This window comes from Emys orbicularis, chromosome 6 (assembly GCF_028017835.1).
Source record: "Emys orbicularis isolate rEmyOrb1 chromosome 6, rEmyOrb1.hap1, whole genome shotgun sequence".
In the NCBI taxonomy this organism is placed as follows: Eukaryota; Metazoa; Chordata; order Testudines; family Emydidae; genus Emys; species Emys orbicularis.
Genome location: NC_088688.1, coordinates 83,262,615 through 83,289,325, shown reverse-complemented (window position 1 = coordinate 83,289,325; position 26,711 = coordinate 83,262,615). Strand labels below are relative to the sequence as shown.

General features: G+C 43.3%; 1 protein-coding gene across 1 annotated transcript in view; it reads right to left on the bottom strand.

Moving 5' to 3' along the window:
- Positions 1 to 26,711, bottom strand: part of ROR2 (receptor tyrosine kinase like orphan receptor 2) — a 114,192-nt gene that overhangs the window by 6,866 nt on the left and 80,615 nt on the right. Inside the window, exon 5 of the mRNA XM_065405900.1 lies at positions 8,601 to 8,728. Within this exon, the coding sequence (XP_065261972.1) occupies positions 8,601 to 8,728 (128 nt within the window). The remainder of the gene's footprint in view (positions 1 to 8,600; positions 8,729 to 26,711) is intronic.

Below are 26,711 nucleotides of genomic sequence, written 5' to 3'. Positions count from 1 at the left end.
CCTGTCAGGACTTGAATCTGTAGCGTCAAGGTTTCTAGTTAGGTCAAACCTGAGTTTAGATCACTAAGTCTCCTGCTTTCTCCAGACATTTTCATCAATAAACCAGACAATATCTATTTTCAATCCTTGCTAGACAAAAGGAAGGACTTTGTTAACATTTGATGAGATTTTGCAATGAGAAGCCCGATTGCAGGTGCTGAGGAGAACTGCATATTGATAATCCCAAAGCACCAATCCTATTAAGACACGTTTCATAACTCACTAAGGACTTGATCCTCCCCTCAGGCACTGAACGCCTACACACTGCTATTTATCTGGGAGTTTTCTTCAACATTTTAAAGAAGAGATAAATAATGATGTGCATCATGTATCCGAGGGATGAATCAAGCCCTAAATATAGAAATATTCCCCCACAAAAAAATTAACTTTGAGTTAGGGTTGTCAGACTGCTTATTCCACCAACGCAAGCCATAAAAAGCAAGGAAATAAGCCGTTAAATCATTCAACGCCCCGTCTATGATCCACTTATTAGTTCCTCTCTTCAGCTTCACTACCATCCTTCCACCACCTATGCCAACATATCTCTTCCTGAACAGACAATGTGCTGCTGCTTCAACGTGAACCCTGTTTACTGGTTACATGTTCAGGTGCTTTGATTATTAACATAGGCTTTCATCAGTTCTATTGTAAGTAGTTCTGTAAGTGTCTTTGTACTGGAGTGTGCAAGTAAGCGAGGTATTGTTTTCAGACTGCAAAACAGCTGTAAGATTGTCTGTAAATTTTAGAAGAAAATGTCAATGTAAATGGGTGATCTAACTGTTAGTGACTGTTCAAAATTTGGTAGAGACAAGGTGGGAGAAGGAATATCTTTTACTGCACAACTTCAGTAACAGGTATTACCTCAGTCACCTTGTCTCTCTAATATCCTGGGACGAACACAGCTAAAATTCTGCGAACAACTACATTTGGTAGTCATTTTTATGTAGATATTACAGATTTCAGCTCTGCATACATGAGTGATAGGTGTATTATGATCAGGACTTGGTATTGTTGGGGTGCTTGAAGAGAACAGGGTTGGGGGTGGAGACAGCAGGGGGTGAAGTATACCTCACAGATGTGCAGGAACATCAGGAACGTGAGGGAGGCATGTGCTTAATGGTGCACCAGAGAGCCAAGGCAGCAGTGCTGGGGAGCAGAGTATCTGCACAGAGGTCTTGGCTCTTGAAGGACTTTCTTATCAGCACTGCTGCCTTGGTGAACTGGGGCAACCTTCCAGGCCTAATGCCTTGGCACAGAGACACTGGTGCTCCTCCACTCCAGGCCTACTGCACAAAAAGGCTCTTCCCTCTATCCTAGTGGTTTTCAAACTGTGGGTCGCGACCCAGTACTGGGACACAGAATGTAAGGCGCTGGGTCACGGCGCCTCTGGTCAGCATCACTGAGTGGGCCGTTAAAAGTCCCGTCAGCGCTGCTGGCTGGCTAAGGCAGGCTAGTCCCTACCTGTCCCGGCTCCGTGCTGCGCCCCGGAAGCAGCCAGCAGCAGGTCCGGCTCCTAAGTGGGGGGCCACAGAGCTCTGCGTGCTACCCCCAACCCGAGCACTGGCTCCGCACTTCCATTGGCCAGGAACCAGCCAATGGGAGCTGGGGGATAGGGGCGCGGTGACTGTGGGTGAGAGCAGCGCACCTCCGCCTAGGAGCCAGACCTGCTGCTGGCCGCTTCCGGGGCACAGCACGGTCCGCAGTGCCAGGAGAGGCAGGAAGCCTGTCTTAGCACCCCTGCTGTGCCACTAACCGGGAGCCACCTGAAGTAAGCCCAGGCCCCAATCCCCTGCCCCAGCCCTGAGCCCTCCCCCCCAAACTGGAGCCCTCTCCTGCACCCCAAACCCCTCATCCCCAGCCCCACTCCAGAGCCCGCACCCCTAGCTCAGATCCCTGGCCCCCTACCGCACCCCAACCTCCTGCCCAGAGCCTCCTCCCACACTCCAAACCACTCATCCCCAGCTCCATTGGGTCGTGGACATCCATTTTCTTCAACTGAGTCGCCAGAAAAAAAGTTTGAAAACCACTGATCTATCCCCTGCACATCCCTGATAAACCCTCATCTCCCCAAAGACCCACTCAACCCTTCATGTTTCTCAATCTGCCTACTCCCACAAAGTCTCCCTAAAAGCCATCCTCATATCCCCTAGCCTCTAGCCTACTTCCCTTATTCACCAGGTATACTTATCTAATTCTTTTTTGAACCCAGTTATACTTTTGGCCTTCACAACATCCCCTGGCAACGAGTTCCACAGCTTGACTATGTGTTGTGTGAAGTACTTCCTTATGTTTATTTTACACCAGCTGCCTATTAATTTCATTGGGCCATCCCCAGTTCTTGTGTTATGTGAAGGGATAAATAACACTTCCCTATTCACTTTCTGCACACCATTCATGATTTTATAGACTATTATATCCCCTCCTTCATCGTCTCTCTTTTCTACAATGAGCCAGTCTTTGTAATCTCACCTCATATAGAAGCTGGCCCAAACCCCAAATCATTTCTGTTGCCCTTCTCCGTACTTTTTCCAATTCTAATATATCTTTTTGAAATGGGGTGACCAGAACTGCATGCAGTATTCAAGGTGAGGGCATACCATTGTGACATTATGATATTTTCTATCTGATTATCTATCCCTTTCCTAATGGCTGCTAACATTCTGTTAGCTTTTTTGGCTGTTGCTGCATATTGAGCAGATGTTTGCAGAGAATTATCTAAGAAGACTCCAAGATCTCTTTCTTGAGTGGTAACAGCTAATTTAGACTCCCATCATTTTGTATGTATCATGGCATTATGTTTTCCAATGTGCATTACTTTGCATTTAACAACACTGAATTTTCATTGGCCATTTTTTTGCCCAGTCACCCAGTTTAGTGAGACCACATTGTGACTCTTCACAGTCAGCTTTGGACTTAATTAACTGGAGTAATTTTGTATGATCAGCAAATTTCGCCACCTCACTGTTTACCCTCTTTTCTAGATCATTTATGAAAATATGTTGAACAGCACTGGTCCCAGTACAGATCCCTGGTGGGCTACCTCTCTCCATTGTGAAACTGACCATTTATTCCTACTCTTTGTTGCCTATTTTTTAACTATTTAGTGATCCAGGAGAGGTCTTTCCCTCTTATCCCATGACTGCCTACTATGCTTAAGAGACTTTGGTTAGGGATCTTGTCAAAGGCTTTCTGAAAGTTCAAGTGCACTGTATCGACTGGATCACCCTTGTCCACCTACTTGCAGACCCCCCTGCCAAAGAATTCTAATAGATTGGTGAGGCATGATTTCCCTTTACAAAAGCTCTTCCCCAACATATTGTGTTTCTCTAGATGTCTGATAATTCTGTTCTTTACTATAGTTGCAACCAATTTGCCTGGTACTGAAGTTAGGCTTACCAGCCTGTAACTGCCAGGATCGCCTCTGGAGGCTTTAAAAAAAATTGGTGTTACCTGAGCTACCCTCCAGTCATCTGGTACAGAGGGTGATTTACTGTGACAGAGAGCTGAGGCCTAGCTCTTGAGACAGCACTCTGGTCACCGTTAGTACTAATTACTATGGCTGTCGATTAATCGCAGTTAACTCACACGATTAACTCAAAGAAATTAATCGTGATTAATCACAGCTTTAATTGCGCTGTTAAACAATAGAATACCAATTGAAATTTATTAACTATTTTGGATGTTTTTCTACATTTTCATATATATTGTATTCTGTGTTGCTATTGAAATCAAAGTCTATATTATTTTTTATGATAGATATTTGCACTGTAAAAATGATAAAAAGAAACTGTATTTTTCAGTTCACCTCAGACAAGAACTGTAGTGCAATCTCTTTGTCGTGAAAGTGCAACTTACAAATGTAGATTTCTTTTTGTTATATAACTGCACTCAAAAACAGTGTAAAACTTCAGAGCCTACAAGTCTAGTATGGGACTAGATCTGGGGAGAAGGATTGGAACACCTACAGCCAGAAAGGGCCCCAAGAAGATGAAGGAGGAGCCCGACAGAACTCTGGCAGGAGCTTGGGCCACAGTGTATTTCCAATGTGGATGTGACAGACATATACATGGACTGTGGGTTTTCATGGTTTTGTGGGTAGGCTGAGACCCCCAGGCAGGGAAGAAAAAAGAAAGTACTGTGCCTACCATCTTAGTAATGGTAAGAAGGAGGCACCAAGATAGAAAGGAGGCGCCAAATGGATCTAGTGGACATGGCTTCATTCCTTTTGCTAATAAGGTGGGAGTTAATGAAACCACAGAGGATACTTCCTGGAGGTAGGGTCAAAACTGAATGTGTACATGGAGACATGAAATTCTGCCCTATGGCACAGTTGTCCCTGGAAGTCAAGGGGACATGAAGGTGGAAACATATAGAGGTAGTAGATGGATTGCCCCACTACCTTGTAGTGGGCTCAGAGGCCCAGGAGGGAAGAAATACAACCCGCAGAGCAAGGAAAAAATGTAGAGGAAATAAATGAAATTATAAGCCACAGACAAGGTGCGAACAGAGAAGTCCCCCCATTGAGGTCAAACAGTTATCAGACTCCTTATCCCCAGAATTTTGGGAGGAGGCATCCCTAAAACACTTTGAAGGGATGTGGGAAACAGAGGCCCAGGATAACCAGGAGACTGAGGAGCAAGAATGGACCCCACCAGTGTTCCCTCTAATTTTTCCCACACAAGTGCAGAATGAATTTTGTTATGTGCACCAATATGGAGGTGATTGGTGACATCACCTTCATATTGCTGCACATAACAAAATTCATGGGGTGGGGGCAGGGCCAAGAGGTTCAGAGTGTGGGAGGGGGCTCAGGGCTGGGGCAGAGAGTTGGAGTGCAGGGATATGAGGGCTCTGGCTGGGGGTGCGGGCTCCGGGCCAGCGATGAGGGGCTCAGGGCTGGGGCAGAGGGTTGGGGTGCAGGGGGAGAGGGCTCTGTATGGGGGTGCAGGCTCTGGGTTGGGGCCAGGGATGAGGGGTTGGGGTGCAGGCTGCCTCGGGACTACGGCAGGGAGAGAGGACTCCCCCCAGCAGCACCTGGGCAGGGGGGAGAGAGGTTCCTCTCCCCGCTGTGGCAGCTCCAGGGCTGGGGCCATGGGATAGGACCGCTACCCCAGGGCTGGGCCAGGGCTGGGTTTGGGCTCCCCATCCCCTGGCTGCGGCAGTGCCAGGGCTGGTTGGGGCCAGGGGAAGGGCGCCCCGGCCACAGCAGGTCTGGGCCGGGGCTGGGCTGCCCCTCCCCGGGCCGTGGCAGGTTGGGGGCCGGGCTGGGTTGGGGCCAGGGAAGGGACGCAGGTTCCCTGAGCGTCTGTGTGGCACTTAATAGGCTGCTGCACGGCCGCGCAGTTTACATGGAACTTAGGACCCCCCCTCCATTAACAAAGAGGGCACAGGTAGGGAGAACAGCTCAACAGGCTGCCCTTGGTATGATGACAGATGGGCAGAGACATAATTATGAGGACAACCTTCATCCACCAAATGCAATTTTTGTGGGTGGAGAATGGATGGACCCTATAATAGGACCCAAAATGAACAACCTGAGGGCTAGGAGGGGCAGAAGCCTGATAGATCCTCCTGTAAAAGAGGAAGAGTATGGGGGAAGAAACTCCTAAGAACATAAGAACAGCCATACTGGGTCAGACCAAAGGTCCATCTAGCCCAGTATCCTGTCTTCTGACAGTGGTCAATATGAGCTGCTTCAGAGGGAATGAATGGAACAGGTAAACTCCATTCTGTTGGGAAAGGGGAGGAGGTACGTGGCAGAGTACTGAGGGCTAGCACTTGAGCAATCACTCTAGTCACTATTAGTACTAATTAGGTTTCCCCAGGGAAGGTTTCACTGGACAGTGGTGTGTATCTGGTTACCATGCTAGATTGGCACTAGTGAGCTAATGAGCTGATTAACAGGGAAGCTGTATAAAAGGGCACAAGAAGGCGTGCTCAAGGGGAAGAGAAGAAGAGAAACAAAAAGCTAGGATAACCTGACAAACGGAATCCTCTGAGTAGAGACGCCTTATCCTCCACCCCCTCCTTTTGGAGAAGGGGTTAGAAAGTTGAGCTACTGTGTAAAAGCGTGGAAAGGATTAAAACACTGTAAATAAAATACATGATGGAGTTTACAAGCCAGAAGGTCTCAGAACACTCTGTGTTCATGGAAGAGGCGGGAGAGCAGCACGCCACCCCATCATCACACTGCATACCACGGTTAGTAGTTCTGCAGTTTGGTATTTGAGTTCCTTTGGAACTCTTGGGCAAATATCATCTGGTCCTGAGGACTTATTACTGTTTAATGTATTAATTTGTTCCAAAAGATCCTCTGTTGACACCTCAATCTGGGACAGTTCCTCAGATTTGTCACCTAAAAAGAATGAGCAAGAATGCATGTGAATGCACACGCACAAAAGAAGTTTGGAGTTCTTGGGGACTGGAGTTGTTTAGCTAGAGAAACCCAAAGAAAGGTGAAGAAAATGGCAACTGTCAAGAAGGGTAAATTAAAAAAAAAAAAAAAAAAAAAAGCACAGCACATCAGCTGTATTTTCTTTAAATTACAAGAGTTGGCAACACTGTGAATAACTGAATACTTCACACCACCACAAAATGTCAGACCACCACAGGTAAAATTTGCTCTTCAGTCCCTGAACAAGAGTATTTTATTCTTCAGTGAAGTAAAAATGCCTGCAAAGACCACATTGTTTACTTCAGTGAAAAAACAAAAACTTATTTTTCAGTGTTAAATGATACAACAATATTGCTAATCCTGAGCATTCAAAAATCATGAGTCAGATCTCCAAAAATCATGAGATTGGCATAAAATCATAAAAATTATAAATTTGGGGCTCTGTTTATTTGCCTTCTGACTTTTGAGTCTCTAGAGGTCATGTTTACAAGCTTTTCTCCAGAGCCATAAAGGCTGGAAAAAATTTTTTTTAATGAAAGCTGAGATTCTCAGATAATCACATGACTTTAGGAGATAAGATTTTAATTAAAAATACCAAATATCAGCTGGCTTTTGTTTAAAGTACAAGAGTTGGCAACCCTGAGCTAAATACTTCACAACACCACAAAATGTCAGACCACCATAGGTAAATTTTACTCTTCAGTCCCTGAACAAAAATTTCATGTAGGTATGGTTTTAATTGTCAGTTTTAGCTTTTGACAGTAGGTGTCCCTACTACCCACTCACAAAGGGCCACAGTCTTCGCTATACACTATACACCTCTATGCAAGTACAAATGGAGAGGTTTGGTTTTTTTTAAAAAAGAGATTGCTTATTAGTTGAGAAACAGCTAACTAGCTCAATCCCCAAAATACTAAGATATTTGCTTAAAGGCTTTCCATATACACTGAATCTTCACAACAACTGAGCACATTGCAAAATCTATAGCAATTAGTCCACAGGGCATTTGGTAAACGTTTCTCAAAATTCATATACTTTAAAAATACTATTTGGTCATGCCTTCTCATTACCACCTATATATGCACTAAGGCCCCAATCCTGCAGTTGTCTCTGCACGGTGGATCCCTGCTCCTGCACACAGCCACATGGAAATCAGTGGCACTCCGGGCAGGCACAGGGCTAACGCCTGCACTGATCTATTTGCAGGATCTGGGTGTAAGTGCTGTATCAAACTTACTAATAAATAAAACTGACATCAACTCCCCAAAAAACATAATTCCAACCCCAGGCCTGCATACAAAACACTCTCCCCCCACCCCCTCCAACACCAATATTACTCAATCAGCATGCGGAAGGCTACATATATATGGGAACAAATTTAACTTGATCAAAAAGTAATTTTCTGGAAAACCTCACTGCAGCAAACATGTTAATCCTTTTCTTAAGAGATCAAATATACAGTGATGATGGTGAGCTAAATGGTAATAACTAGAATTATGTCTGGTTTGCTTTGCTCCTTAGAGATGTATGGATTTATCTGACTGCTCTAGCAAAGGGGCATTAGAATTAACTGCTGCTAATATCACTGATCACTCTGGTGTGGTTCTGTGAAGAAACTGAATGTTCATCTACTGTGCCGGAAAAGTAATTAAACTTTTGAACACCAAATGTTGCTGAGCGTGTACCAAAATGGTGTTCAGAGAAAGAATTAGCAGGGGCAGAGCATGGAAATTACTTAATTTATATAAATCAATGTTAAATCAGAACTCTACTGGGATTTTGCAGTAAAAGGGAGGAAGCCCAAGGACAAAGTCACCACAACAGTTTTTCATTACATTAGAATGCACTTGGACTTTTAAAAATGTACTTCCATTTCAATCTATCATTTAAAACGCTCCAATATAAATTACAAGCTGTTAAAGAGTCAAGCCTTTGACACTTCACTTAAGGTGAAAAATGTTTTTAACATGATAGCAGATTTTTGGCCTGTAAAACAATGTTTTCTGAATACAAGAGAGAGAAAAGGGATTGCTTGTTCAAACCTTATTATAAGGGTAACTTGGCCATTACACTTATCAATTATGTGGTAATAAAACTAGTACTGTTGGCACTTGAAAGGGATACTGGAACAAATTATTATTGTCCTACTAGAGGCATATAATCCTACCAGTAATTCGGTTTTCAATTTCTCCTTGCATCTGGAGGGAGTCCACGTAAATGGTCCTGTTTCCAATGATTCGTGCACATGCAATTCCCCTGTAAGGCTGACAGAACCCGTCTTCATGGTAATCTTCTCTGCAAAAGACAAGGGGATTCTATAAGTGCATCTGCAGATGTCCAGCTGTCCCCAATGAATTTTTAAGAAATATATTCTTAAAATGACTTAAATCTGAAACTCTTCAATACTCCAGGTGCTACTGCCTCCACTCTGCCTACCTTCACACCACTTTGAAAGTATTTATGGGGGCACCACTGCAAACATCTAATTCAAGAAAGAAAGTAAAAACCAAGAATAATCTCAAAGTTATATGCTAATGGTAATAGGATTTGACATATGAACCTATTAAAAAGCTGTTAGACTGAGACAGTAATATAGATCATGTTACACATCCTCATGCATTTCTGGCATCTGACTGCACTGAATACAATTAGGCAAGCAGTTGGTTCTCGTCTCCCACCTCCTTCTACAATTCTTTATTTCCTTAAGCAAATAGCAAAATAGGACTTGCTCAAAATTCATTTAAAATACGGCATAATTCTGAACCAAGAGTTGGATAAACAGAATGAAAAGTAATCAGTGGTTAACTTCTTTTCTCCTCCCTTTGTTTACATTCAGTGTTAAATTCCCCCCTCCACTCTTCAGCCAAATTCTGATCTTCCTTACACTAATATATCATTATTATTAATTATTTGTATTATTGTAGCACCTAGACTAAATATATTAACTTGAATGTAGTTGCTCTAGATTAACACTGGTATAATCAAAAGCATAAATTGGTTCTTTTAACTAAGAACACTTTAAAAACATGGGATACACCTATATTTCCCCTGTTCCCCCATTTTTTAAAAGTGATACTTCAAAGCTCTCCACAATTTAGCCCTGCCCTGTCAATCTGTCTCATTTATTATCTTATTGTGAGGTCACCAGCTGTTTTTGCTCTGCCAGTAATGCCAGCCTAGATCACCCACCTGTTTGCTTCTTCCACAAACATCTTCCCTCTTTTTCCCATGCCGCCTTCTTATAGGTGGAAGAAATTCCCAGTCAAAATATGTAATGCCACAAACTTATCTTCCTTAAAACTCATTCCTGTCATAATATGTTCAGAAAGCTGCCATCTAATAATGGCTAGGTGTGGTGAGCTGTGACCATTACTCTGATTGGCTAAGAACTGCACACAGAGCTACTCTGTGCCAAAAACAGTCCATTGTTTTTGTTACCCAATCCTACAGATAATGAGTCAGGAGGGGAGGTGAGAGCTACCTGAGAACAGAGGAGAGGCAGAAAGCTCAGCAGAGACTTCCCTGAGCTCCTCACGTTCCTCATCACAGTCCACAGATTCCTCATGGTAAAAACAGTACATCTCAAAACCCCAAAGTCAAACAGTGTCACAACAGAGCAGATATTCAGTCCCTTAGGAATGAGGGGAAGAACCAGTATGATAAGTATAAGTTAGGCTCAGAAGCAAGGGCTTGACTAGAGGGAGGTAGCCATGAGCTAGGGTAGGACTCTGAGGGAAGCAGGCCTGGTTGAATGATATTCTGCAGAGAGCCCTTTTGTGGGAGACCTGACTTGGGGCTATGGAAGAAGACTCATGGGAGATAAGCAGATATCTTGGAACTCTCAGGCAGATGGCCTGGAAAGTGGGAACCTGGAACAGAGACTAATGGTACTGGGACAGAGTGGTTAATGAGAGTTGGTAACCTGTGAACGGTGACATGTGAATGGGACTGAAGAGCTTCTTCATTGTAAACTTGTTTTACTTTAGGGTTTTGAGACTAGTAGAAAAAATTCCAATGGCCTGGGATGGGGCACTAGATGGGGAGGGCTCTGACTTGCTACAGAAAATTCTTTCCCAGATGTCTGGCTAGTGGATCTTGCCAACATGCTCAGAGTTCAAACTCATTGCCATATGGGGTTGGAAGGAATTTTCTCCCAGGTCAGACTGGCAGAGACTCTGGATTTTATTTTTATTTTGCCTTCCTCTGCAACATGGGGTATGGGTCACTTGCTGTCTCAAACTAGAGTAAATGATGGATTCTCTATAACTTTTAAGTTTTTAAATCTTTTAGTTTTTAAATCATGATTTGAGGACTTCAGTAACCCTGCCAAAGGTTATGGGTCTTTTACAGGAGTGGGTGGGTGAGGTTCTGTGGCCTGCGATGTGCAGGAAGTCAGATTAGATTATCACAATGGTCCCTTTTGGCCTTAAAGTCTCTGAGTTTAACTGTTTTTACCATATGGAATCTGTGGACTGTGGTACCTTATGTGAATAAAAGGATTTGAACTTGCTCCTGAGACAGACACTCCTTTGCATGGGTGAATAAAGGGGAAATTTAGGGAAGCAAACCTGTCGCACTGTGGTCTCCCACAGGAGGGGCCACCTTATTATAGGCTGCCATTTATTACATATTTGCCAAGTGCCTAACATAATGGAGCTCTGACCTGGTTGAAGCTGCTAAGCCCTACCACAGTATACATGTTAAACATTAATAAAATAATAATTCATCCACAAATGCTGAATGAAGATTAACTACCACAAAGACATTTTACTTTTCTCCAATGGGAACAAACGACAGGTGGAGTCAGAAGCTTTCAGGACAAGTTAATTGCTACAATGAACAGCTTTCAGCTGTACACTCATTATCGTATTAAAACCTCATTTTCTAACAATTCCTAAATATTCCGAGAGTCCAAAAAAATCAAAGTGTTGCACAAGCTGCACAGTCAGTCAGCCCAGACCACCCCAATAGGAAGTCAATGATCTCCATAATGAGCTGCATGAATATGAAACACCTGTTTGACCTCTTTCACTCAGGCAAAGTTCAAACACTGATCATGAGGAACAAAGTCAGTTAAAAGAGCTATGTGTAACCATATCTCACCCTCCTGCTCTACCTCTCTGCCAGCATAAAGAATCTGAAAAAATAAGTAATCTAATTAACAAGGTTTTGGTGACAAGAGCAGTATGATCACTCAGGTTCAGTTTATTTATTTCTGTCAGAACTTGCAAATACAGTTCAGATATGGTGTATATACACATGCTAATACAGATTTTCTCTGTGGAATGTTATAGTCAACTACTGATTAAACTGAAATATGGTCATTATCTTGGATGGGCACAAAAATTAACAGCAATCTGATGTCAGAGGTTCTGACAGAAGCAAGACTCTTGTTATTCAAATGCCATGTTCCACATGAATCCTTTATAACTCGCTAATATAGTCCAGGCAGAGCACTAAAATGAGTCTGGCTAGTCTGGCTGACAACTTCAAAGAAAACGATCTCAAATGCTTATGGGTCAATATACTAAGAGATAAAGTGCAAGATGGACTATTAGCTGGTGTCTGCTACACACCACCAAATAAAACTAGGGAAAAGGATGACCGGCTCCTTACGCACCTACCTATAAGGTGTAGGGGAAAAAGCTGCATGATCACAGGGGACTTCAGTTTGAGTGACACATGCTTGAGGTATCATGTTGCCAGTGCTAAAATATTATTGGAATTTCTATATATTATACCTGACATTTTCCTAACTCAAAACATGTTGCAATCAACACAGGAGAATTGTATATTAGACCTAATCTTGACATATAAAGAGGTACTGATCACAGAATTAAAAATTAGTGGTAGATTAGGTACAAGTGCTCATGACTTGATATTTATAATATGCAAACAGAATAAAGTCCAAACCAGTAATATTAATATATATATATATATATATATATATATATACATATATATATATATATATATATATAAAATACACACACACACACACACACACACACACACACACAGTGCTTTAAAAAGGCCAATTTCACAAAGCTGAAAACAATTCTGAGCCAAATCAGCTGCAAGGAAGAATTTAATCAGAAAAATGTGGAAGATAATTGGGAATAGTTTAAGAACATTTTACTACTCTCTCTCACATATACACACACAAAATAAATAAAAGAATGGGGAAGTTGAATGTAATGAATATAAATCAGAAGCTAGGAATTATAGAAAATTGATAAGGCAAGCAAAGAGACGCAAGGAGAACTCTATGGCCAGCAGAGTTAAGGACAATAAAAAAGCATTTTTAAAAGTATATTGGGAACAAAAAGAATCCTAACAATGGTATTGGTCCATTGCTAGACGGAAAAGATAGAATTATCAATAATAATGCAGAAAAGAAAGAATTGTTCAATAAATATTTATGTTCTGTACTTGGGAAAAACAGATGATATAGTCTTATCATATGATGATGATAACAATTTCCGTTTCACTGGTGTCTCAGGAGGATGTTAAACAGCAGCTACTAAAGTTCGACATTTTTAAATCATCAGGTCCAGATAACTTGCATCCAACAGTTTTAAAAGAGCTGGCTGAGGAGCTTACTTGACTGCTAACATTGACTTTCAATAAGCCTTGGAACAATGGGAAGTTCCAGAAGACTGGAAGCAAGCTAATATGTGCCCATATTTAAAAAGGATAAAAACAGGATGACCTGGGTAATTATAGGCCTGTCATCTAGCACTGATCCAGGGCAAGACAATGAGGTGGCTGATATGGGACTTGATTAATAAAGAATTAAAGGAGGTGTAATATAATTAATACCAATCAATGTGGATTTATGGAAAATAGATCCTGTTAAACTAGTTTATCTTTGGTAGACGAGATTACTAGTATAGTTCATAAAGGTAACAGTGTTGATGTATATACTTAGATTTCTGTAAGACATTCTGTAAGACTTGATACTGCACAACTTTTTGACTAAAAAACTACGATATAGAAATTAACATGGCACATTAAATGGACTAAAAGCTGGCTGACATCAAATGGGTGTGTTTCTAGTACAGTTCTGGCAGGAATTGGTCCTTGTCCCTATAGTATTTAACGTTTTTATCAATGCCCTGAAAGAAAATATAAAATCTTCACTGATAAAGTTTGCAGACGACACAAAAATTGGGGGAGTGGTAAATAATGAAGACAAGTCACAGAGTGATCTGGATTGCTTAGTAAACTGGGCACAAGCAAACAATATGCGTTTTAATACATTTAAACATAAATGTATATTCATCTAGGAACAAAGAATGTAGGCCACACTTATAGGACGGGGACTCTGGGAAGCAGTGATTCTGAAAAAAGATTTGGAGCTCATGCGGGATAATCAGCTGAACATGAGCTTCCACTGTGATGCTGTAGCCAGAGAGCTAATGCAATCCTGGGAGGCATAAACAGGGGAATCTTGAGCAGCAGAAGTTATTTTACCTCTGATTTTGACACTGGTTTGACTGGTGCTGGAGTACAGTGTCCAGTTCAGGTGTCCACAATTCAAGAAGGATGTTGATACATTGGAGAGGGTTTAGAGAAGAGCCAAAAGAATGATTAAAGGATTAGAAAACATGCCTTATAGACTCAAGCAAAATCTATTTAGCTTAACAAAGAGAAGGTTAAGGGTGATTTGATCAGTCTATAAGTACATACACAGAGAAAATCTACATTAATAATGAGCTTTTCAGTCTAGCAGAGAAAGCTGTAACATGATCAAATGGCTGGAAGTTGAAGCTAGACAAATTCAGACTGGATATAAGACATACATTTTTAATAGTGAGTAATTAACCACTGGAACAATTTATCAAGGGTTGTGGTGGATTTTCCATCACTGACAATCTTTAAATCAAAACTGGATGTTTTTTCTAAAAGATCTGCGCTAGGAATTATTTTGGGGAAGTTCTCTGGCCTGTGTTACACCGGAAGTCAGAGTTGATCATCACAATGGTCCTTTCTGGCCTTGGAATCTATGAATCTATGTAGTAGTGACTTCAAGTACTATGCTACATTTAATCCTTTTGACAAAGGTAGTCATGTTCAACAAAGTTACAGAAATGGCAGCACAAATAGCCTCCTCCATGACTAATATTCAATTAATTTCACCCATCTGCGCATATACGCAGCATGAGGCATAACACATGGAGCAAAAGTACAGGGGGAATTGTTGAAAGAAAACAAGAGGGGCTTCATTCTCCATTCAAGCAGAAAGAACAGGAATACTTGTGGCACCTTACAGACTAACAAATTTATTTGAGCATAAGCTTTCGTGGGCTACAGCCCACTTCATCGGATGCATGCAGTGGAAAATACAGTAGGAAGATAGATATATACACAGAGAACATGAAACAATGGGTGTTACCATACACACTATAACGAGAGTGATCAGTTAAGGTGAGCTATTATCAGCAGGAGAGAAAAAGAACTGTTTGTAGTGGTAATGAAAATGGCCCATTTCCAGCAATTGACAAGCAGAGTTCTTTGGAGTCGCATGAAGCTTTTGATATTTGTCCCAAACCAGTTGCCAGTAACTGAATTTCTGAATGAAGCAGAAGTTAGAGTGGCTGAAAATAGGCAGAAACACAGCCTTTTCAATTTTCTGCTGCTTGAGCTGAAAAGGTTGCTCTGATCAGTGTTACAAGAGCAAATCTTAAACTTAACTCAACAGTACATGACAGCTCAGTTTGTCCCAGGCTACTGAGGTCCTAAAGATGAACTGCAAACAAAAAACTTTTTTGCTTTTGTCTTTTACTAATTCTTTATGTATGTTTAAAGATTACCTCACTTTTCCCAGGTTGTTACTGTTGGGGTTATGTTATTGTTGCTCTTTTTTGCTTTCTACTTGTTTTTAACAGAGAGGTATCAAGAAGACTAAAAGTCTTTACTTCCTGCTTTGTATGACTTTTTTGCTTAAAAAACTCTCTCAAAGTCTGCAGACCTGGAGCAGGAATTTCTTAGTCCTGGTCTACACTACACTGTTAGGTCGACATATGCTGCCTTGCATTGACCTAGCTGTGGAAGAGTTTTCATTTGTATTTGGTTCCCATCGACATTAAGTGCCTCTCTACACCAATTTAGTAATGCCACTGCCATGAGGTACATAGAGTCATGGTCGATGTAATAAGATCATCGTGCTGTCAGTGTAGATGCTGCTTTGCTTACGTCGACTCCTGAATGCCAGCAACAGTCATCCCACAATGCCTGACACTGACAATACAATTGATACAAGCGCTCCTGGTGAAGACACGCACTGCCAACACAAGGAGCCAAGTGTGCACACATACAAGCAATTTAATAACTGCAGTGGCTGTACGCCAACATAAGTTCAGTCGACACAGTTTTGTAGTGCAGACATGGCCTTAGTGTTTCATCAAAGTGGAGATGCAATGCAATTTTTCTTCAAAGAGAATTATTCTCCCAAGTGTTTGTCACTAGTTTTAAACAAACAATCTGACTGAACATTCCCATTTCTCTTAACACCCAATTTCAGTCTCTGGTGATGAGGGAGGACAACCTTTTGTGGGGAAAAGGTGGGGGGTGGGAAATAAAAACCAAGAAACACCAAGGTTTGTCTTTATGCATCGTAAGAAAAGAAAATGGCCTTTTTAACTTTTTCAGCTGATGTTCAACTCATGCCAGGCTCACAGGGCCTGTCAGAGAGTAAAGAGGGCTCAGCACTGATAAGGGAGTGCGGGGGGTGGAGTTAGCTCCTTATCACACATACATTACAACCTGGTTAAACACAATCTCTCTTCCAACTGCTATCCTACAACTTTGAATCTGTGAAAGGAAGGAAACATATATGCAATATGGGGAAAGCAAAACAATAAACAAAGCCCTAGATTCCTTTTCTCTATAATGCAAAACACACTAGAGTGCCATCTTCCCACTGGGGTGGCATGTCAGGCCCCAAAAAACCTTTTGTGTTCTATGGAAACAGGAATTTTATAAGAGATCTTTTGAAATAATTTGTTATCCAGAACTGAAAATATCCTCAATTACTGTTGTTTTGTTAAACATTTATTACTTCCATATAAATAATCACATTGCAATCACGTAATATCAACTGTACTTAAAAGGTTATAGAACCATATAGCTTCATGCAAACATACACCTAATTTGAAATATTTACAATATATAAAATCCTGTATGTACTACAGGCATTGCATAAATATATTGAACCCACTATTACATACTATTTCCACTATTATTAATATTAATCATGTTTATTATGTAGTGCCTAAGGATCAAATCAAGAACAGGGCCTATTGCGCTAGGGACTGTACAAACACAGAGTAGCAGAGCCCTGATGAGCTCACAATCTAACTAGACAAGACAGGCAGGGCGGAGGAAGGGGAATAACACACTGTGATGGCAACAAGCAGCAGGTTAGTGCCACAATTCCTTTTTTGGGAGGGAGAAAGGGGTTTAGTAAAGAGGGGATCAGCTAAACAGGCAGAAAAGGGAAGGGAGAGGGGACACTGAAGGGAAGGGGAGTGAGGGAACAGGGCAGGGGAGAAGGGAGCCTGAGCAACAGGTGTGGAGTGAAGAGACTGCGAGAAGGGGAAGGAGAAGGTTGCAGCAAACAGCCAATCAGCATAGTGCGGTGGCGGTGTTTTCCTCATGGTGGCCCCCTGCAAAGCTCAATTCTGGGGCCCCTACCAGTGTTGCTGCCAGACATGCTGGGTGGGGTGTGTGTCCCTGCATCATCATGCTGGGCAGTGTTTGTGATTCACTTTGGCTTTCATTTTGTCACCAGGGACAAGTAACTGAGTCACCTTAGCGGGAGCCAACTCACTGCCTCAGACCCCCTGCGATTCCATGGGTTGCAGGTGCCTAATGCTGCCACTGAGCATAGAGCAGAGACAATCCAGTCAAAACTGCAGCAAGTTCTCTGAATGTCCAAAGATCCCTGCTTTGGCTGCAGCTGCTCCTCTGGGCTGGAGTCTCTGGCTGGCTCCTCTTCAGTTTTTCTGAAGCCAGGAGCAGGAGAGGCAGCAGGAGAGGGGAGGCAACACCTGGGTTCTAGTGCCCCCAAAGTGCTGCACTGTTCTGGAGCCAGAGGTGCTGAGGGGAGGGGTAGCGCCACCTGGGCCCCATTTTACCCTCTTCCCCCAGTGCAGCAGTCCCTGCTTCTAGAACTGTTCTTACCGTCTAGAGTCTCTAAATATTACTTTAACTGTATAGATGATATACCACCACTAGACAAAGACATCAAAGAAAAGACCTACAAAACAAAGGGGCCTTTCTTAATGGAAAAGCTGAAATGGTGACAAGAATAAATATGGACAGAATGCAACACATGATAACTGTAACACAATCTATTGTACACAACTGTCACAGCTGAACAGGCTGGAGGGCATATTAGAGGAAAATGTCCTAACAACTGAAGAGTGACTCATGGAAACCTCATTCTACATTAAATTCCTTTCCTGGAGGTAAATAGGAATAGAGAAACCAATTAGAGCCTAAAGTAGGCATGCACTTGGTGTTCCTGACAATAAAGAGGATCAGACTCAGTGGCTGTTGTTGAAAAATGTAGAATATTCCTGGTTTAAATTTGGATGTTAAAGACATTTCATATGTTAATACATGTTACAAAATCCCAGCCAGAACTTCAGGCAACAGGAACACACATAATGGCAAACAGGTTTTACATAGATGTTTCACAGAATCATGATGATTTAGAGATTTTTAACTATCAAACAGAAGGGTTCATTGAACGCATTTTGAAAGCAGGCACTGCTAAGTGGGACCTAATATTTGCTAATGAGAGCTTTTCTTCTTTCTGTCTTGGTCCCACAAACTCAAGCTAGAATAGAAGGAAAACTTATACGTTAAAATTACTTTCTTTAAGAAAGATACCATACTCTTTCCTGCAAAGCTGTGTGTCAGCAATAAACAGGAATTCTCCTATCTTGAACATTTATCAATTGACTAACAAATTGTTAGCTAAGGCAAACTAAGAATATGAATTGTTATCCATTAGGTATGTATCCAGAACTCCTGTTTATATCCTGTTCAACTGCTATCAGTAACTCATGTCATTTATGTATTGTTCATGAATAATCTAGTATTTTACTTTAAATCAAAGATGTCTGTGACAGTAGGAGAGAGAGAATCTTCATTGTTATAGGAGCAGAGAAATGAATCAACATTATTACTAAGAACACGTAACAGATTGAACTTTAAGTAACTAGGAGCCCAATCCTGCCAGAGGAGTGAACTGGAGTTAAGGGAACTCAGCAACTTGCAGGATCTTAAACCTTAATGGAAAAAAGCATTTAAGAATGTGCGTAAATCCATGCCGATTTAGGAAAACACAGAGGCACAAGCTCATGTGTTTTCCTGAATCAGAGCCTAAGAGATTAAATAGTAAAGAGCCTGATGGAGTTTGCATTTCTCCTGATTTATACACAAAATAAAAATGTAATTGTACAAATATTTGGTCTACAGGATTGTTAGATCGGGTCTGGTTTAAGTTTTAAAAATAAATATCCCATTAACCTATTGTACCATATGTAAGTAACACAAAAGGATTATTTAAAATAATTTGAGGGGGATTTCTCTTATAATGTAATAAATGGATAAATAGATTCAGGGCCCCATATGATTATCAAATTAGTAGAAAGAACCCTCAAATTATCTAACAATCATTTAAAGCAACCTATAGAACATAATAGATATCTATAGTTAGTTTAAAAATTCTGTAGAAAGGATATCATTAAAGAAACTGGTCAGTGCCTTTAAAGATTTCCATCCATATGTCCACAATAAGTATGTCTACCTCAACTTCTGACTCTCTCCCTACCTTACTGACCTCACCTACTCCCAGATAAGAAATATTATTTAATTAAAAAATATTTAATGTGGGAAGAGGAGATTTAAGCCATCCCTAAGGACAAGTAGGAGTGGAGTTGCAAAGATATTGAGAAGACTAGAGTTGGCTAGTGCAACAGGCTCAGTAGAGTGCCTAAACCTAAACAGATGGGACCAGATCTTCAACTTGTATAAACAGTCACAGTTCAAGCAAAGTCAATGGTGCTATGACAATTTATATAAGCTGAGGATATGGCCCATGAATTTTGGCAGCACACACTCATTCAGTATTGGAGCACCCCAGAATATAGTTGTTACAATATTTAATATTTCAGTCCTTTAATCTAAATAAAGTGAAATGGGATGTTATCAGGCTTTCACTGGCATTTTATTGGTTGACGATTAACATTTATTTAATTTTGTTAAGAAAAAATTAATTAGAAAGAATTCCCTGAAAAAAAAAAGGGACTTCAACTAATAAAATGCCCCTTGCTTGAAGCTCCAGAATCAATGTCTAAAAATATCTAAAAAAACAAAGACTGTCCTTTACCCCTCCAAAACAGCATCAGGCATGTTTAATTTGTTACTGTTAATTAGATCATGTGATGTAATGTATTAAACCAAGTATTCAGTATGCATCCAAACATGCTCATGGTATTCCTATTTGTTGAAATGGTCATACTGAAATTTTATTGGCTCAGCTTGCGAAGGCCTTACGCTTAATTCGACCGCATTTCTCTGTTTCTACGTCTGTAACATGATAACGTGCTGCATCCAATCAATTCTGAAATTTCAGGGAATGTTCTACAGAAGGTGGGTGAGGTATTATCTTTTATTGGACCAACTTTGGTTAGTGAGAGAGACAAGCTTTCAAGCTTACCCAGAGCTCCTCAGGTACACAGCCGCTGGGAGATGTGATTCCCTCCTAGGGTAGACATTTACAGGCTAGCTCTGCTCGACCTAGTGCCTAAAAATAGCAGCGTGGCTGTGGTGGCTGGACAGCTGGGGATTGTACTTGGGCATCTAGTCCTAGCGACCACCTCTGCTGCTGCAGCCACACTGCTACTTTTAGGTGCTAGCTTGATGAGAGCTAGCATGCATCTGTGCTTAAATTTCCCTTAAATTTTCTCTTTGCCTTAAGATGATGATTTTTTTGAAAGTTTCAGCAACGGTGGCTCAGTCATTTCTAAGAACGAGGTTAGGATAAAATACATGTTTTGCTCATGATAAAAAAAATTACAACCATTTTATTGAGAAGCTTTGGCACCTTCGTCCTTCATGAAATTAGCCGGGGAATCAGCTTGGTGTCAGGAACGTGCCTTTTGCTGTTCCCATGAAAAACTGCCCAAATTTGGCCAAATTATAAGCCTTTTTAAAATCTCAGTTCACACACAGAGTAGAGACTTGACAGAATTTGCCAGTCAGTTCTCCAAAGAGTCTTCCTGCAGCTACTGCTTCTGGCTACTGCAAGCTGCTGGGGTGCTGGGACCTAGAATTGAGGGCAGGGAGACTCTCTCCTGCACTCTCAATGACTGCCCCTGCCGGCACCCAGGGAGTATGGAGGAGAAAGCCACCTGACAGAAATTCAGAAGGGACAAGAACCGGACTTGTGTGGTGGTGGAAGGAGCAGACTGGGACAAGGAACCTGGCTGCGGGAGGAGTAGGAGAGACTAGGACTGAGAATAGATGAGGAACCTTGGACAGGGAGCCTGGGAGTGATGGGGAAGCAGGGCCGGCTCTAGGCACCAGCTAAACAAGCTGGTGCTTGGGGCGGCACATTTTTAGGGGCGGCATGGCCGGCGCCAGAATGCCGCCCCTAAAAATGTGCCCTGGCCGCCCTAGCTCACCTCCGCTGCTGCTGCCGCTCGCGCACCGCTGCTCCCCCTCCCTCCCAGACTTGAGAGCCTGGGAGGGAGGGAGGGGGAGAAGCGGCGCCCGCGCCGTGGCCACTCGGAGTCTCCCCCTCCCTCCCAGGCTCTCAAACCTGGGAGGGAGGGGGAGATCCCGAGCGGCCGTTTCGCGTGCCGCTGCTCTCCCTCCCAGGCTTGAGAGCCTGGGGGGAGGAGGCAGGGCTGGGGATTTGGGGAAGGGGCGGAGTTGAGGCGGGGCCGGGGGTGGGGGTAATTAAAAAACGGGGGGGCGGCCAAAATTGTTTTTGCCTTGGGCGGCAAAAATCCTAGAGTCGGCCCTGGGGGGAAGACTGAGACTGCAACAAGGAGTTTGGTGGGAGTGGAAAAGGACAGACTGGGACAAGAAGCTGGAGGATGGGGAAGAGATACGGTACTTGGACAGAGGTAGAAGGATCTAACTACTAGAGAACACTCCCCTCCAGAGCCTGGAATGGAAACCAAGTTCCTGAATCTCACCATTCCTCTTCTGTCAGCAAATATCTGTGACAGATTGGCAAATTGCATCTCTCATCCCCTCTAGTGCTGGTCCACACAGAGGATGAAAACCTGCTATGGCTATCAGTTACTCAGTTAAGTTCAAGAGGCAGAGATCTGTGTAGTGGAGCTAAAGTTTCCAACCCTGATGAGCCATGCAGATGTCAATATAATTCCACATGTTTGCTATTTTTTCAGTTTGCTATTTTAAAAAGCTCAGAATGACACACCAATCTCAACCAATGCCTCTGGAATTCAAGGGAAGTTTAGATCAAACAGCTCCCAACTACTACATTTACTGAAAGGGTGCAATATGCGTAATCCTAAATGATCATTTTCTTCTAGTTTTTGTTCCTTTCGATTCAAAACCAATTTCTGGGCATCAATTATCATTTATTTCTAAAGCATTCTGTTTTTTTCCAACCTCCTTAGAATTCATACTTCAATGCAACATCTATTCATATCAACTCCGCTACTATATTATAAAAATTAGTGGAAACTATCGTACAAAGCTCTGGTAAAGCAAAATGGCTTATGTTCAAAAGTTGCTAACTTATTGGTTATAAGCAATGGTACATGGCAGCTGCATAAATTCAACTAATCATATGTAAAGTTAATAATCAATCAATAAAAATACTTAGAAATTCAATTAAGAAAACAAATATTGTTCCTAAACTTAGTACGGAAGCACTTAGCTCTTCATGCCTCACACTAATGTCCTGCGTGCATTGAGATTTCTGTCAGCTTGGGTAATGGAGATATGAATGTACAATGACCATTGTTTTGCTCCCTTCCCCCCCAAAAAACAACAACAACAACTAATAATGGAAGAAAAACACATTATTTTAATAGCAGCACCTGGTAACCTCCTAAAGCTTTTACACACTAATATCAAACATGCTGCTGACAGCAATCGGCGAGATTGTGAGAGGGTGAGAGCCACTGGGCTGTAAACGGTCAACTGAGCATACCACAACCACTTCAGACTATCTCGGATCATATTTAAAAAGCAGCTACAGTATTTCAACCCTGCAAGAACAGAATACAACCTCCAAAGAATGTTTTCTTCTCTAATTTCAGATTTCTGTTTAATTTAACAGATTTGGCAGTTATAATTATGCTTTAGTGTAACATGTAATAAACCGTAGTACGTTGCAACAGGGGAGAGAATGGAAAGATAGACTCTGATCTTAAAAAAAACCCAGGAGTTACCTTCATATTAAACAATTTCCTAATACCATTGACAGCTCAGCCAGGTTTTTCCCACTTGCTGGGAAACCTGCTGTAGTAACATTACACACACTTCATGCACTTCTTTTAGCCTTTTGAGTATTGCAAAACAATGAGCCATTCTATTGACACTTAGGGTATGTCTACACTACGAAATTAGGTCGAATTTATAGAAGCCGGTTTTATAGATATCGGTTTTATACAGTCGATTGTGTGTGTCCCCACATAAAATGCTCTAAGTGCATTAAGTCGGCGGATCGCATCCACAGTACCGAGGCTAGCGTCGACTTCCGGAGCGTTGCACTGTGGGTAGCTATCCCACAGTTCCCGCAGTCTCCGCCGCCCATTGGAATTCTGGGTTGAGATCCCAATGCCTGATGAAGCAAAAACAGTGTCGCGGGGGGTTCTGGGTACATGTCGTCAGGCCCCTCCCCCTCCGTCAGAGCAACGGCAGACAATCGATTCGCGCCTTTTTACCTGGGTTACCTGTGCAGACGATGTACCATGGCAAGCTTGGAGCCCGCTCAGCTCAGCTCACCGTCACCATATGTCATCTGGGTGCCGGCAGACATGGTACTGCATTGCTACACAGCAGCAGCTAATTGCCTTTTGGCAGTAGACGGTGCAGTATGACTGGTAGCCGTCATCGGCTATCTGGGTGCTGGCAGATGTGGGGCTGCGTTGCTATACAGCAGCAGCTCCTTGCCTTTTGGCAGTAGATGGTGTATTACGATTGGTATCCATCGTCGTCGTACTCCTTTGTGAGTTCGGTCAGAGGCACCTGGGCAGACATGTTTTGTCTCCTGGAGACTCAGTCCTGCCGGCAGTCCTATTGAACCATTTTGACGATGATGGCTAGCAATCGTAATGCAGCATCTTCTGCCAAGCACCCAGAAGATGCCGATGGCTATCAGTCATGCTGCACCGTCTGCTGCCAGCCTAAGATGTACAAGATAGATGGACCAGATTTGTTCTGTATTCATGTGCTTCCCCCTCCCTCCGTGAAATCAACGGCCTGCTAAACCCAGGGTTTTGAGTTCAATCTCTGGGGGCGCCATTCTGTGTGACAGTTGTTTGTGTTTCTCCCTGATGCACAGCCACCTTTGTTGATTTTAATTCCCTGGAAGCCATGTCGTCACTCGCCCCTCCCTCCCTCCGTCAGACAATAGTTTCGCACCTTTTTTCAGCCCAGACGCCATAGCACTGGGATCATGGAGCCCGCTCAGATCACCGCGGCAATTATGAGCACTATGAACACCACGCGCATCGTTCTGGAGTATATGCAGAGCCAGAACATGCCAAAGCAAAACCAGGCGAGGAGGCGATTGCAGCGCGGCGACGAGTGATGAAGAAATTGACATGGACATAGACCTCTCACTAAGTATGGGTCCCAGCAATGTGCAAATCATGGTGTTACTGGGGCAGGTTCATGCCGTGGAACACCGATTCTGGGCCCAGGAAACAAGCCCAGACTGGTGGGACCGCATCGTGTTGCAGGTGTGGGACGATTCCCAGTGGCTGCGAAACTTTCGCATGCGTAAGGGCACTTTCATGAAACTTTGTGAATGCTTTCCCCTGCCCTGAAGCGCCAGAATACCAGGATGAGAGCAGCCCTCACAGTTGAGAAGCGAGTGGCGATACCCCTGTGGAAGCTTGCAACGCCAGACAGCTACCGGTCAGTCGGGAATCAATTTGGAGTGGGCAAATCTACTGTGGGGGCTGCTGTGATCCAAGTAGCCAACGCAACCAAAGACCTGCTGATATCAAGGGTAGTGACTCTGGGAAACGTGCAGGTCATACTGGATGGCTTTGCTGCAATGGGATTCCCAAACTGTGGTGGGGTGATAGACGGAACCCATATCCCTATCTTGTCACCGGAGCACCAAGCCACCGAGTACATAAACCGCAAGGGGTACTTTTCAATGCTGCTGCAAGCCCTGGTGGATCACAAGAGATGTTTTACTAACATCAACGTGGGATGGCCGGGAAAGGTACATGATGCTCGTGTCTTCAGGAACTCTGGTCTGTTTCAAAAGCTGGAGGAAGGGACTTTCTTCCCGGACCAGAATATAACCATTGGGGATGTTGAAATGCCTATAGTTATCCTTGGGGACCCAGCCTACCCCTTAATGCCATGGCTCATGAAGCCATACACAGGTAGCCTGGACAGTAGTCAGGACCTGTTCAACTATAGGCTAAGCAAGTGCAGAATGGTGGTAGAATGTGCATTTGGACGTTTAAAAGCGCGCTGGCGCAGTTTACTGACTCGGATAGACCTCAGCGAAACCAATGCTTGCTGTGCGCTCCACAATATCTGTGAGAGTAAGGGGGAGACATTTATGGCCGGGTGGGAGGTTGAGGCAAATCGCCTGGCCGCTGATTACGCGCAGCCAGACACCAGGGAGGTTAGAAGAGTACAGCAGGGCGCGGTGCGCATCAGAGAAGCTTTGAAAACCAGTTTTGTGACTGGCCAGGCTACGGTGTGAAACTTCTGTTTGTTTCTCCTTGATGAACCCCCCCACCCCCCGGTTCACTCTATTTCCCTGTAAGCTAACCACCCTCCCCTCCCCCCTTCAAGCACTGCTTGCAGAGGCAATAAAGTCATTGTTACTTCACATTCAAGCATTCTTTATTAATTCATCACACAACTAGGGGGATAACTGCCAAGGTAGCCCGGGAGGGGTGGGGGAGGAGTGAAGGACAAGGACACACTGCAGTTTAAAACTTTGAAACTTTAACTCTTATTGAAGGCCAGCCTTCTGATGCTTGGGCAATCATCTGGGGTGGAGTGGCTGGGTGGCCGGAGGCCACCCCATCACGTTCTTGGGCGTCTGGGTGAGGAGACTATAGAACTTGGGGAGGAGGACTGTTGGTTACACAGGGGCTGTAGCGGCAGTCTCTGCTCCTGCTGCCTTTCCTGCAGCTCAGCCATATGCTGGAGCATATCAGTTTGATGCTCCAGCAGCCGGAGCATCGACTCTTGCCTTCTGTCAGCAAGCTGACGCCACCTATCCTCTTCAGCCCGCCACTTGCTCTCTTCAGCCCACGATTCAGCCCGCCACCTCTCCTCTCGTTCATATTGTGCTTTTCTGCACTCTGACACTGACTGCCTCCATGCATTATGCTGTGCTCTGTCAGCGTGGGAGGACATCTGGAGCTCCGAGAACATATCATCCCGAGTCCGCCATTTTCTCCTTCTAATCTTCACTAGCCTCTGCGAAGGAGAAACATTTGCAGCTGGTGGAGGAGAAGGGAGAGGTGGTTAAAAAAGACACTTTTTAGAGAACAATGGGTACATGCTTTCACGTTAAATTTTGTTGTTCACATTACACAGCACATGTGCTTTCGTTACAAGGTCGCATTTTTCCTCTTATATTGAGGGCCTGCCGGTTTGGTGTGAGAGATCACTCATGCAGTGCCAGGCAACAGAATTCGGCTTGCAGGCAGCCATGGTAAGCCACAGTCTTTTGGCTTTTTTAACCTTCATAACATGTGGGAATGGTTTCAAACAGCAGCACCCTCATTTCCCATACCAAGCACCCGTTGGGTTGGCCATTTAAAATGGGTTTTCAATGTAAAAGGAGGGCCTGCGGTTTCCGGGTTAACATGCAGCACAAACCCAACTAACCCTCCTCCCCCTCCCACACCCAATTCCCTGGGATGATCACTTCACCCCTCCCCCCCACCGTGTGGCTAACAGTGGGGAATATTTCTGTTCAGCCGAGTAGGAACGGGCACCTCTGAATGTCCCCTTAATAAAATCACCCCATTTCAACCAGGTGACCGTGAATGATATCACTCTCCTGAGG